General features: G+C 49.0%; 1 protein-coding gene across 1 annotated transcript in view; it reads left to right on the top strand.

The window, feature by feature from the left end:
• The window catches only part of STRIP2 (striatin interacting protein 2), a 43,222-nt gene that overhangs the window by 16,367 nt on the left and 13,496 nt on the right, over positions 1-13,359 (top strand). The window contains exons 12-18 of the mRNA XM_064289739.1: positions 496-559; positions 1,295-1,366; positions 5,498-5,572; positions 6,239-6,336; positions 7,005-7,131; positions 10,400-10,500; positions 13,158-13,224. Coding sequence (XP_064145809.1) covers positions 496-559; positions 1,295-1,366; positions 5,498-5,572; positions 6,239-6,336; positions 7,005-7,131; positions 10,400-10,500; positions 13,158-13,224 — 604 coding nt within the window. The remainder of the gene's footprint in view (positions 1-495; positions 560-1,294; positions 1,367-5,497; positions 5,573-6,238; positions 6,337-7,004; positions 7,132-10,399; positions 10,501-13,157; positions 13,225-13,359) is intronic.

Raw genomic sequence — 13,359 nt, 5'->3', positions numbered from 1 at the left:
GGGCCTTAGTTTCCTCAGGAGAGTATTAAATTACATGGTCACCAGAACCCCTTCTTGCTCTAATGGGCTAAAATTCTGTGAAGAAGACAGATACATGGTCAGAACAGATCCAGTCTTTCCCTTTTCCCCACACTCAAGATTCTTACCCCCTGGCCTCTGCAAAACCTGAGAAGGCATCTTGTTACTGGGGCTTCAGTGTCAAAAGTACCATTGGGCTGTGTTACCCTTTCAAGGGGAACCTAGCACTCCCAGACCAAGCAAGTGCCCAAGAAACTATCCACGTCTCCTAATTTCCAGGGTCATGCCTGTATACCATTGTTCTTTTTGTATTCTGAAGCAGTGATGGGGGCCCAGAGCTTGCAGAGGAAGGTCAGGGTACCAGAGGGTAGATGCTGAAAGTGGCATGGTCCATGTGACCCCAGGAGGTGCTGGGAGTTCTCTGTACTTTGGGAACTTATGGACTGATGTGTCCCCTCCTCCCTCTGGCCTTCTCAGGGACACAGACACCTTGGTTGGATTACCCAGGCCCATCCATGAGAGTGTGAAGACCCTAAAGCAGGTGACCGGGGTGGGCTCTCAGTCTTCGGGGATAGGGAGCCATCGAGGAGAACTGGATTACCAAGCCCTGGGTACTGGGTGGGGTTCTTCCACCAGACACACTCAGACCTCTCTGCATTCCCCTCCCCCCCGCCACCCCCTCCAGGCCTTTTGACCAAAGAGAAAAAAAATCTCTCCCTACTTACCTACACTCAGATAGATGAAAAGGTTCTTCTTTCTCCCTCTCATTCCTTTTCCTTCCTCCTACCTTCTCCCTCTTCCCACTCCTAGCTTCCTTCTCTCCCCAAAGGCTCAGGATTGAGAGGGGTCTGCTCTACATCCATGTGTTACATGTACAGAGTAACAGTAGGGATCTCTTGTCCAAACCTTGAACCCTTCCCCAATGGTTGTCACTTCATACCCACATAAATGCAGAACAGTTGGAGCAGTGGCCCAGGGCCAAGGACCTGTCCTCGCCTTCCCCTTACACAAATGCTTAGGTATTTGCTGCTCTTCAACAAATAGGGAAACATGGAATAAACATTTACTGTGTATGAAGCACTTTGCTTGGAGCTAATGGTGCAGGGGTGAGTGAGACTTCTCTTTCAGAGAGCTCGTGGTCTATTTGGGGTGACAGACCTAAGACCAAGTCATTTCCATGTCACTGGGGAAGTTAAGGAAAGCCTTGTACATGTGTGACTGAGGCAGACCCCTCAGTGCCCTCAGCTTTGTGTTGATGTCTTTGTATCTCCCCCAGCACAAGTATATCTCCATCGCAGATGTCCAGATTAAGAATGAGGAGGAGCTGGAGAAGTGCCCCATGTCTTTGGTAAGCTGAGGGTTCCTGCACAGGAGGAGGGCAGAAGGAAATTGTCCTCAGTGCTGCCACAGAGCATGTACGCATGTATTCATTCAGTTATGGGCCCTTACCATATGCCAGGCAAGACGAGGTCCCTGCCTTCACAATACATTAAAGATAAGGAAGCCAGATAATAGATAAGGTAAACAAGACTATCAGATGACCAGAATGATAAATACAATGGAGAAAATTCAAATAGGATGGCACGATAAGGGGCATCAGCAGACTACATTATATTGGGCAGTCAGAGTAGACCTCTGAGAAGGTGACATTTAAGCCAAGATATGTGTTACAAGAAGAAGCCAGCCATAGGAACATTGGAGGAAAGAGCATTCCAACCAGAGGGGACAGGCTTAACCAGGTGAGATCAAACTCAGAGTGTTAGAGGTCAGGAGAGAAGGCCCGTGTGACCAGAGCATAGGGAACGGGATGGGGTCAGAGGTAACCTGGGGCCGATTTACATAGGACCAAGTAAGCAGAGGCCAGGAGCTTGAAGTTGATTCACAACACAAAGGGAAACCTTTGAAGGATTTTAAGGAAGTTTTAAGCGACATTACCTGGTGTGTTTTTAAAAACCACTGGCTGCTGTGTGGAGTTGGAGTAAGAAAGAGTAGAAGCCTAGAGATGAGTTAGGAATAAGCAGGTATTAAAATAGTTTAGGTGAGTGATGACGGTGACCTGAACCAGGGTAGTCATTGTGGGGACAAGAAAAGTGGATGAGTTTGGGATATATTTTGGAGGTATAGTTGACAAGACTTGCAGTTTGTTTGGATGTTGGTAGAGGGGCAAAGAGAGGAACCAAGAGTAAGAAACACTGACCAAGATGGGGAAGAATACCAAGAGTTCTGTTTTGGTCATGCTAAACTTTAAGTGGAGCCTGGATGGCTCAAATGGTTAAGCACTTGACTACTAACGGAAAGATTGGCAGTTGTAAAAATGGTGTGAGGGCAGAGTCTGACCTTCTCTCTTTCCACAAGGGGAAGGAGAATCAAGATCAACAGCCCAAGGCTGATTCCTGTGAGGCCGAGATCAGATATGCCTCCTCCCTCCACCATCTTTACCAATTCTGACACCAACGGTCCCTGCTATGGCACTCTCTACTTCTCTGCTGTGTTCGATAATTCATTGCAACAGCCACACAGAACTCACAGACAATACTCACACTTATGGAGTTTATTAGGGAAGTAACGGGTTGTAGCTCAGGCTCAGGAACACTCAGGATACAGTTCTTCCATCAGGGCAGCCTCTTTTCAGCTGTGCTCGCAGGCCCTAGGCCTCTTCCCTGGTCAGGCAAGTGTTAACAAAGCTCTTTTAGCCACTGCCAATAAGTCTCCAGAGCCATCCAGGCACCCAGCTTCCTCACTCTGTGGTCCATGAAGCGCATCATACCGTCTCCTGCTGGTATCCCCTGCCACCACTTCTCTCTGTCTTCAGGGCCACAGCTCGCTCTCTCTCGGTCTCCTGGCTCCAGGATCCTACCAGCACAGGGATCTCGTGTCCAAAAGACTCTCTGTTCCTGGCTGTTCTTCCTTGATGGTGGTGGGATCCTCTCTCTCCTGCTTCTGGGGTGGCTCATTTCAAGACCAGCAGGGTGGCAAAACTGACCAATCCCTTTAGTGAGCCACAATTGCCCTATCACACAGTCCCACCCAATCACTTGGGTGGAAGTTACAAGACCATAGCTATAAAAAAAGGCCACACAAAAGTGATCCATTGCATCACAGTGGTTCACACCCACCCAGAGGCACCGAGGAAGGCAAGCCTGGTGATCTGCTTCTGAAAGGGCACAGCCTTGAAAACCTTATGGAGTGCAGTTCTATTCTGCACACATGGGATCACCATGAGTTGGAATCAACTCAACGGCAACTAACAAGAACAACAAGGTTTAGACATCCATGTGGCGATGCCAAGCAATTAGATGCATGGGTTTGGAGTTCTAGGGAGGGGGCTGGCTAGAGAAATAAATCTGGGAGTCGTTGACTTACACACAGTTTTAAGAGCCATAGAACTGGCTAAGATCACCCAGGGAGGGAGTAGAGATACAGAAGAGAATGGAACCTAGCACAAAGCTCTGGAACCACCACTATGTTAGGGTGGAATGAGTCAGAAAAGAAACCAGGAAAGAAGGGTAAGAAAAAGCACCCATTGAGGCAGAAGGCAGCCCAGGAGATGGTAATGTCATAAAAGTGAAGAACAGAAGTGTTTCAAGAAGGGAGTGTCCAGCTAGCTGTGTCAAATGTTGCTGATAGAGGGCAACATTGTATTTGGCACATGAAGATAACTGGTGCTGTTGATAAGAGCAGCCTTAAGAGAAGTGGTGGGCTAGAAGCCTGGCTGAAGTGTATTGAGAAAAGAATGTAAAGAAAGGTAGGAAGAGTCAACACAGACAACAGAAGTTGTGTCATGAAGAGGAGCGTAGGAATGGATGGTAGCTGGAGGAGGATGGTGGGGTCAAGGGAGGGTGTTTCACAGCTGGAGATACTAGTGTATGCGTATATCCTAAAAGATGATCCAGGAGAGGGGATAATCACAGGTCAAGGTACATGGCCAAACTAAAGGGTATGGGGTCCCAAGTACAGGGGGAGGGTTGGCCTTTGACGGAGCACAGGCAGTTCATCCTTCCTATCAAGGAAAACAGAATCCCTGGACGATTTGGTGTCTGGTTGCCTCTGTTTCTCCATGAGGGATAAGGCAAGGTCAGCAGCAGTGCTGAGGGATGGGGGCTGCAGGGGTATAGGGAAGAGGGTATGAACGGGGGCAGATTACCCAATGAGCAAAGTAAGCACGGGCTTACTTGTGCTTACTTCCTAATCCGTAGGGAACAATTTCAAATGAGTTTCACTGCATAAAATTGTTCACTACAGATTAGCAAGTCAGCACAAGTAAGCCCATGCTTACCTTGCTCACTGGGCAATCCATCCCTGTTGGGAACTGTAAATTTGAAAAAAGGCTTTGATTCTGTAGGAAGGTGCTGTGGGGTTGGAAGAGAGTCAGATACCAGCCACACCTAGAAGCAGGATCTTTGACGTAGTGAAAAAAAAGTGAAATTGTTCAGTACAGATGATCTGGTAAGCAAGGTAAGCACCGCGCTTACCTTGCCTATTGGATAATCTGCTCCTGGAAAAATGTGAAGTAGGCATTTTGGAGACTAGGAAGGCACACATGACAGGGTTGCCAGGCTCTGTTGATGCCTATTTGAGACATGTATCCATTCTACTTAGCAGTACCTGAGTTGTAGGTTGAACGGAGGGGGCTGGATACTCCTCCCTGCCTCAGAGTCTCCTGACAGTGACCCTTGCCTGTAAAAGAAGGGCCTCGGAGGAGAAGGGACAATATTGACCAAGCATGACAGCGGCCAGAGTACCTGAGGCCCCTGCCTCCCCACTCTGGTAGAAGGCTAAGCTGGGGTCATCAAAAGGACAAAGATGGTTGTACCCGATGGGCTGGTCAGAGAGAAGGAAGACATGTTCTAGGGCCAATGGGAGGGGAGGAAAATAGTTTCCCCCGGGACTTCCCTGCTAATACTTCTTCCTGCCTCCCCAGGCCATAAGTTACCCAGTTTCCTACTATCCCTCATTATTGAGCTGCCTGCCTCTCCATCCTGGCTTAGCTTTCAGGTGGCCTCTGATTGACACCATGGTGTGTCTGTCCCAGCATCCAGGCATACCGATAGCTAATGTTGAGTCATATGTATCCAGGGTGGTCCTTCTGTGTGTGTATTCAACAAAACAGTGCTCTGAGCTGACTCCTGAGTGGGAGAGCTGACTCCTGAGTGGGAGTTCTGACTCCTGATCCAGCATGAGAAGTTCTAGATTGATTCCAGATACTGAGAAAACCAGAATCATAGGTTATGAGAGCAGGAAGAGCCCTCAGAGGTCATCCAGACCAGCCCCCTAATCCTCCTGAAGAGGAAACTAGGACTCAGGGAGGGAAGGTGACTTAGCCAAGGCCACACAGCAAGTTATTAACACAGCTTGGGTAGGAACCTAGATTTAACCCCCAGCTCTGGGCCCTTCTCGTGCCACCCCTCACAACCAACAAAACGTCGTTGCCTCTGGTCCACTGGAAAGTGGCCTGGGCAAACTGTGTGTTCTGCCTTAGGGGGAAGAGGTGGTACCAGAGACCCCCTGTGAGACCCTCTACCAGGGCATGCTGTACAGCCTCCCCCAGTACATGGTAAGGAGATGCCGTGAGCAGCAGAGAGCTGAGAGCCTTCTCAGGCTGAGCTGGCTGTCATTTGAGCTTGTTTCCTGAGAGCCTTGCCTCTTAGCCAAGGCATTCTCTGACACATTCAAGTTCCTGAGCTTTCCTCAGGGTTCTCTGCAGGGCCATTCTCCCAAGTTCTTCTTTGGGAGGAGTGGGGAATAAGGTGGGGTCCACACAGGGTGCATTGGGGGCCCTCCCTCTGGATGAGTACCCTAGTCCCTCTGAGGTCTGCCAAGGTATATCATGTCCTAGGTAGCCTCAGGCTGGATGCGGTGAGGGTGGTGACAGGGTTAGAGGAAGAACAAGAGTGGAGAAGTTGGGCTATGGAGACCTTGCTTACACCTCTACCTTATTTCTTGACATTACCCCTCACTGCTCCTTCCATCCGCCTGCCTGGAGGAAGCAGTCGTGCAGCAGAACAGCCTGTGAGCTCCCTGCTGGCTCCCTCGTAGTTCATGGGCAGGCCTCTCAGAGCTGGACTCCTCTTTGTCTTTCTGGAGGCTGGGGAGGCCTGGCAATTGAGAAGAACTTGGAGAAGGTCTTGGAAGCACTTTTCTTGGGGCTGTTGGAGTGTGGAAGGATAGCCTTGCTGAGTGGGATGGACAGGGGTGGATCTCCTCATTCTCTACTTCCCAGATTGCCCTACTTAAGATTCTGCTGGCTGCAGCCCCCACCTCCAAGGCGAAGACAGACTCGATCAACATCCTGGCGGATGTCCTGCCCGAGGAGATGCCGTGAGTGCTTCAGTTGCTACCGAGTGCTGGCCGTCCTATTTGCAGAGTCTGTCTAGTCCCCACCTTGTTAGCACTTATAGAGATTGTCTCCAAAGAGATCCCCTCCCCTGCCGTAGCCCCTTTCCACTGCAGGGCTCTCGGCTGTGCTTTTTATAGCTAGGGGTCTGGAGGGTGACCTCAGTGCTAGTGACTGGCTATCCAGGTGTGGGAGTGGACAGGGCCAAGGGGCAAGCTTACCAAAGAGGGAGACAGAAATAGAGATGAGAGGAGCCCTTCTCCAGATAGGGGGTCCCTGAATGGTACATATGGTTAAGTGCTCAGCTACTAACTGAAAGGTTGGCAGTTCAAATCCACCCAGAAGCGCCTCAGAAGAAAGGCCTGGTGATCTACATCTGAAAGGTCATAGCCACTGAAAACCCTGTGGAACAGTTCTCTGAAGCACATGGGGTTGCCAGGAGTCGGAATGGATTTGATGGCAATTGGTTGATCCTGATTCTCCATGTAGGCTCGTTCATAGGAACTCCGGAGGCTTTCCTTGCACAGAAGTTTAGATTTCCCAAGTTCCTGGCCCTCTTGCACATATTGTTTCTGACCCAAATGCCTGGGTCCTGGTCGGGCTCCTGCAAAGGCCGCCCACTGCTTTGCCCCTCCTCCGTTCTCCACTGCAGCATCACTGTTCTCCAGAGCATGAAGCTGGGCATCGATGTGAACAGGCACAAAGAGATCATCGTAAAGAGTATATCTGCCCTGCTCTTGCTCCTCCTCAAACACTTCAAACTGAACCACATCTACCAGGTGAGCATTTAGGTGGCCTCTCCACAGGTCCCAGGCATGCGCCAGGCCCCGGCTGCCAAAGGTGAGCAGCTAGGCAGCCTCTCCACAGGTCCCAGGTGTGCGCCAGGCCCCGGCTGCCAAAGGTGAGCAGCTAGGCAGCCTCTCCACAGGTCCCAGGCGTGCGCCAGGCCCTGGCTGCCAAAGGTGAGCAGCTACGCAGCCTCTCCACAGGTCCCAGGTGTGCGCCAGGCCCCGGCTCCCAGAGGCAGGACACAGGCCTTGCAGTCAAGCTGAGCATCTTTCTGTCTTTTTTTTTGCTCTCCCTCAGGGAATCCAGCTACCTGTTAAAGAGCTGGGGGTGGGGTGTGGAATGGGATGTGGGGAGAACTTCCCGGGCAGGTGCAGATGTCTCTGTCCTCTGTTCCTTTTCCCAGGGTTGTGGGTAGGAGGGCAGCAGTAGGAATCCCTAACTTCTTGGGAATATGCCCAGCCAGCTTTGAAGCAATGGAAGACAGGATTCAAACATTTCACCAAAAAAGGAGGGGACAGATATGTTGAGCCCCATCTGTGTGTGAAGCACTTTTCTAAACATTGAAGAGAGAAATCTGAATAAGACACAGTTCTGGCTCTTAAAGGCCTTGAAGTCTTATAAGGGAGATGGATACATATGTAGCCAATTACAGGTGAGAAGTGTTGTGCTACAGGTAAGCATTAGGTGCCATGGAAACACCTAATCCAGCCTATAGCAGAGAAAAGGTGCCATCTAACCTGAGTCCTTAAGAAAGATGTTAGCCAGGGTGTGGGAGTTGGTAAGGAAGGGGGACAGGAGCATTTCAATCAGAAAAAAAAGCTAATTTGTGAAAGTGCAGAGGGGAGAGAATATAGTACCTTTGGAAGCTGTAATTACATGTTGGCGTTTTGCCTGGGGTGGGAGGAGATGGAGTTGGCTTGTTGATGCTTGAGGCTGGAGGGGACAACAGGGAGGATCATCCTGCAGACGACCACACACGATTATTGAGTCCCTATAACGTGCCAGGCACTCTGGTCCACTTGTGTGGGGTCTCATTTCATTCTCAAACCCAATGAGGCAAGTCTTCTATAACCCCGGTTTTATAGATGAAAAACTGAGGCTAAGAAGGGTTAAGTAATCTGCTCCCCCATGAAAGCATTGTTTGCCATGCTAAGGAGTTTAGACTTGGTCCTATGGGAACTGCCAAGATAGAGGGGGAAATGGGGGCAGTGGGTGGATGCTTCTGCCTGTGGTGCAACCAAGGTGTCTAGAGGGAGGCTTTTCCTACCTGCACAGGGGCTCTGCCTGGTCACCACCATTTTCCTCCTAAGACGTCAGAATCAACCTTGCAGGTGGAAGAGTGGGTCTACAGAGTGCGGGGGCCTCTGCAGGGTCTGTCCCGTGGCAGGTTTCACTATATAGCCCAGGTGTTTCTCCACTTGAGTGCATTCCAAGATGTCTTTGGTGTGTTAGAATGTTCTGGGCACTCCTATCTCTTCTGCCAATGTTTGCTAAGCAGCAGCAGGGCTAGGAGTCAGGGTGGTTGGGAGATAGTCTTCTAGTGGAAAGAGAATTACCCATGTGTGTTTCTGGCTGCCTCTCTTAGTGGGTAGTGTGTGGACAGATAGCCAGATAGGTGGGGGCTTGATGGCCTGGCCAGAGTATTGTCAGTGAATCCCAAGAAGGCCATAGGCACATCTCAAACTGAAAAAAGTTTTCAGTCACTTGATAGTAGGGGTGTACTGGCTCCTTCATCCGGGGCTGGATTGGCTTCCAGGGAGAAAATGTTGGGCGGAAGAGAGAAATAGTCATGGCACACCTGACTCCCCCACCTCAACCTCACACCCAGGAGCAGAGAGATAGCCTAGCATGCTGCCACGGCCACTTCTTGATCAGGAAGAGCAGTTCTCTGCTTTTTCTACCCAGTTTCTGCAGTGCCCCAGCATTCTAGGTGCTGGACCTGGAGACAAACTACGTCTGGAGCTCTTCGGTACATCATGGGTAAAATCCAAGGTGACACAGCTCTCATGGCTACCGGCCGCCCTAGGTCTTCCTGGACACATACCCCATCTGGATTCAGGAGAGCACAGTGGAGCCCATGTGTTGGTATTTACCCCCATCAGATGCGTCTCAAGTTTATTCTCAGTGCCATCTCTGTCGGCTGAAGGGCTCTTGTTCATTCTATCATTCAGCAAATACTTGCTGATGTCCTAGGTATTAGGGCTAATGTGGAGCCCTGATGGTGCAGTGGGTAAGTGCTTGGCTGCTAATCTAAGGCTGGCAGTTTGAATCCACCAGCTGCTCCTTGGAAACCCTATGGGGCAGTTCTACTCTGTCCTGTAGGGTCTCTATGAGTTAGAATCAACTCGACGATAATGGGTTTTTTAGGGCTAATGTGGAGCCCTGGTGGCGCACTAGTTAAGTGCTTAGCTGCTAATCTAAAGGTTGGCAGTTCGAGCCCGCCAGCTGTACCTCGGAGGTATGATGTAGCAGGCTACTCCCATAAAGATTATCGCCTTGGAAACCCTATGGGGCAGTTCTACTTTGTCTTATAGGATCGCTATGAGTTGGAATTGACTCGACAGCAGTGGGTTTGGTTTTGGTTTTAGGGATAATGAGGTGAGCCAGACTTAGGCCAGAGCCCACATTCCAGTAGTTCACTTCATTGTTGTGTGCTGTCCCCGTCCCGACTGAGTGGTGCCAGCAGTTGCTGGGAGTACACTGCACCTGTCCCTGCTGAATCAGTCACAGCCAAAACATTGTGAGCCAAGGGCTTGCTTTGGAAGACAGCTCCCTCGGGTAGCCTTCCTTTCCTGTTGAGCTTAGGAGCAAATCTCACAGCAATTCTTCCTATTTATCACAAGTGGGGTTTTCTCTGGCTTGTTCATGTTTTGGCATTTTGATCAGGATCGTATAACATACCCATATTTTTCTGAAATAATGCACCCGTGTAAATAATGTGCCCACACGTGTAAAGTGTGGAATTTGGCAGAGCGTGCTTACGGAAATAGCGTGGGGGGATGTTTCATGTTGTCAAAAACGTATAGATGTGAGTTATTCATGTAAAAATATGGGACTCACGCTGCCTGTTTTCCTCCATGTAGGATGGGCTGGCTGAGACGTCTCTCCCCACTTTTCAGACAGGAAAACTGATAACACAAGTGTACGGTGGATATTCCTAGGAAACACTGCAGATTTGTACTTGCCTTTTTTCGTATAGACCGTCCTCTTCTCCCCCAAATAAGATTCAGCCCTTTCTGCCTTGATCTTTTAATTCAGTTTGAGTACGTATCGCAACATTTGGTGTTTGCCAACTGCATCCCTTTGATCCTGAAGTTCTTCAATCAAAATATCTTGTCCTACATCACTGCCAAAAACAGGTAAGGCCTCTGGACAGGTTTGTTTTAAGGGGCTACTGTGGGTGGTTGAGAAAATTACCCCCTCTCTGAGCCTTTCGGTTCAGCTGAGATCCCCGGCCCCTCCTGTCTCAGAGCTGCTACTGTTAAACTTGGTTTCCTTGAAGTGCTGGCTGACGGGATGTGTGGTTTGGCCTCTTCACAAAGGTATTTGTGTTATAATAGTTTTGAACACTGAACAGTGTCATTATTCAAAGAAATGAAGCTGCAATGATGAAATTTCAGCCTTGTGGCAGAAGGTGTCAGGCGATCATTTTTTGTGAGCCAACCTGTTTGTGTGGCCAGCCCCAATCTTAGTGTAAATTATAAGTTGGAGCAGTTACACTCCTGAATAAGCTATAAAGTGTTATACAAAATCTGTAACTAAAGGTAAATAATAGACCTTACTTAGGAAGATCCACCACTCGTCTGTCAGTTTGTCATACCGTAGTGGCTTGCTTGTTGCTGTGATGCTGGAAGCTATGCCACCAGTATTTCAAATAGTAGCAGGGTCACCCATGGTGGACAGGTTTCAATGGAGCTTTCAGGCTAAGACAGACTAGAAAGAAGGACCTGGCAGTCTACTTCTGAAAAAATTGGCCAGCGAAAACTCTACGAATGTCAGCAGAACATTGATATAGTGCTGGAAGAGGAGCCCCTCAGGTTGGAAGGCACTCAAAATATGACAGCAGAAGAGCTGCCTCCTGAAAGGAGAGTCAACCTTAATGACGTGGATGGAGTCGAGCTTTCAGGACCTTTATCTGCTGATGTGGCATGACACAAAATGAGAAGAAACAGCTGCAAACATCCGTTAATAATCGGAATGTGGTATGTGCGAAGTATGACTCTGGGAAAATTGGAAATCATCAAAAATAAAATGGCATGCATAAAGATCATTATCCTAGGCATTAGCGAGCTGAAATGGCCTGGTACTGGTCACTTTGAATGGGACAGTCGTATGACCTACTACGCTGGGAATGACAAATTGAGAAGGAACAGCATCACATTCATTGTCAAAAAGAACATTTCAAGATCTATCCTGAAAAAAAATGCTGTCAGTGATAATACCCATATTCCTACAAGGAAGACCAGTTAATATGAGTATCATTCAAATTTATGTACCAACCACTAATGCCAGAGATGAAAAAATTGGAGATTTTTACCAGCTTCTGCAGCCTGGAATTGATCAAACATGCAATCAAGATGTATTGATAATTACTGGTGACTGGAATGCGAAAGTTGGGAACAGAAGAATTGAGAGTTGGAAAATGTGGCTGTGGTGACAGAAACAATGCCGGAGATGGCGTGATAGAATTTTGTAAGACCAACGACCTATTCGATGGAAATACATTTTTTTAACAACATAAATAGCAACTAAATTTTTTTTTTTTTTTATACACATGGGCCTTGCCAGTTGGAATACACAAGAATCAAATCGACTACATCTGTGGAAAGAGATGACAGAGAAGCTCAGTATTATTAGAACAAGGCCAGGAGCCAACTGCCAAGGGGCCTTGTCAGTGGAAGGTGGGCAGAAGAGTGGATAGTCTGCCAAGGGTGTTCTTCTCATGGGCAGCACAGAACTGGCAACATGGGAGAGCCCAGGAGAATGAATCAAGATGACAAGCAACGTTACGGGTGGATCCACTGCCCTCTGCCAGGCTGACCCTGCTCCTTTCTTACCCTGGTTCTCCCAGGCAGCTCTTGTCTGGGCTTCTTGGACAGAATCAAGAAAACCCCAACCTTTCTAGTAAAATAATTTGCTGCCTTTTGCTTGGGTAGAAATTTTGACTTTCAAAATGTAGAGGCAGGTCCAAGGAGCCCCATACTGCTCTTTATAGCCCCGGCTTTGCCAGCATCTTTTATCCAGTCCCAAATGCACTCATTCAGATAGATCGGTGTTTCAAACCACATGAAACATCGGAACCAGAAGGAGTATTAGAGATTCTCTAGTCCAAATTCTGCATTGTACCAGCGAGGAAGGGGGAAGAGGAAGAGAAAACTGTCATTATCCCCGTCGTTGTGCAGTGCCCATTTCCCCCTGACTCCTGCCTGCTTCCCCAGGCCCACTGTAGAGTCCCAGCTCCCTTATAGCCACATTGTCCCTGGAACTCTACTAGACTGGCCTTGCTGCAGAAAGCTGCCCTCTGTCTCAAGTTTGCCTTTCAGAGTAGCTTCTGTGGTCATACACCAAGCTCCTGGCTTTCGGAAAGAGCCAGTGAGAGACACAGGAGGAGTGTTGGTTTCATCCTCAGGTTGTTATCTAGCGGGATGGGTTTGGCAGCATCTCTGGAAGCACAGTTATCCTCACACATACACACAAGCATGCACACTTACATGCAGAAACACAACTGCACACAAGTGTACCTTGTCCTTTAAAGAAGGGAGGAGAGCTAAGGAGGAAGATGGCTATACAGAGGCTCTTCCTACTGTAACTCTTCTGCATCGGCCAGATGGGGGCCAGCCTGTGGGGTCCTCTCATGTCTCTGAGGAGAGGAGACTGGAGCTGGAGCTGCCCAGTCTCAGCTGAGACCACTGTGCAGTTTGGGGCTGCTGGAGAACTAGCTCTTGCCCTTTGCACACAGAGCCATTTCCTGCCAATGCTATTTACCTAAAGCCTGTCCTTGTCTCTGCACCTGCAGCATCTCGGTCCTGGATTACCCTTGCTGTACCATCCAGGATCTGCCGGAGCTTACCACCGAGAGTCTGGTAAGCAGATGGGGATTTGGTAGCCTTTGAAAGTGCCAGGTGGCGGAGGCTGGCATTTGCTCTTTCATTTCTTCTCCAGCCCCATAATGCCCTGGTTTGGGAGCCTCAGCTCAATAAAAGCATATTGGCAGAAGC

This window comes from Loxodonta africana, chromosome 8, assembly GCF_030014295.1.
Source record: "Loxodonta africana isolate mLoxAfr1 chromosome 8, mLoxAfr1.hap2, whole genome shotgun sequence".
NCBI lineage: Eukaryota > Metazoa > Chordata > Mammalia > Proboscidea > Elephantidae > Loxodonta > Loxodonta africana.
The sequence above is the reverse complement of the archived record's forward strand: the minus strand, read 5'-3'. Positions and strand labels throughout refer to the sequence as shown.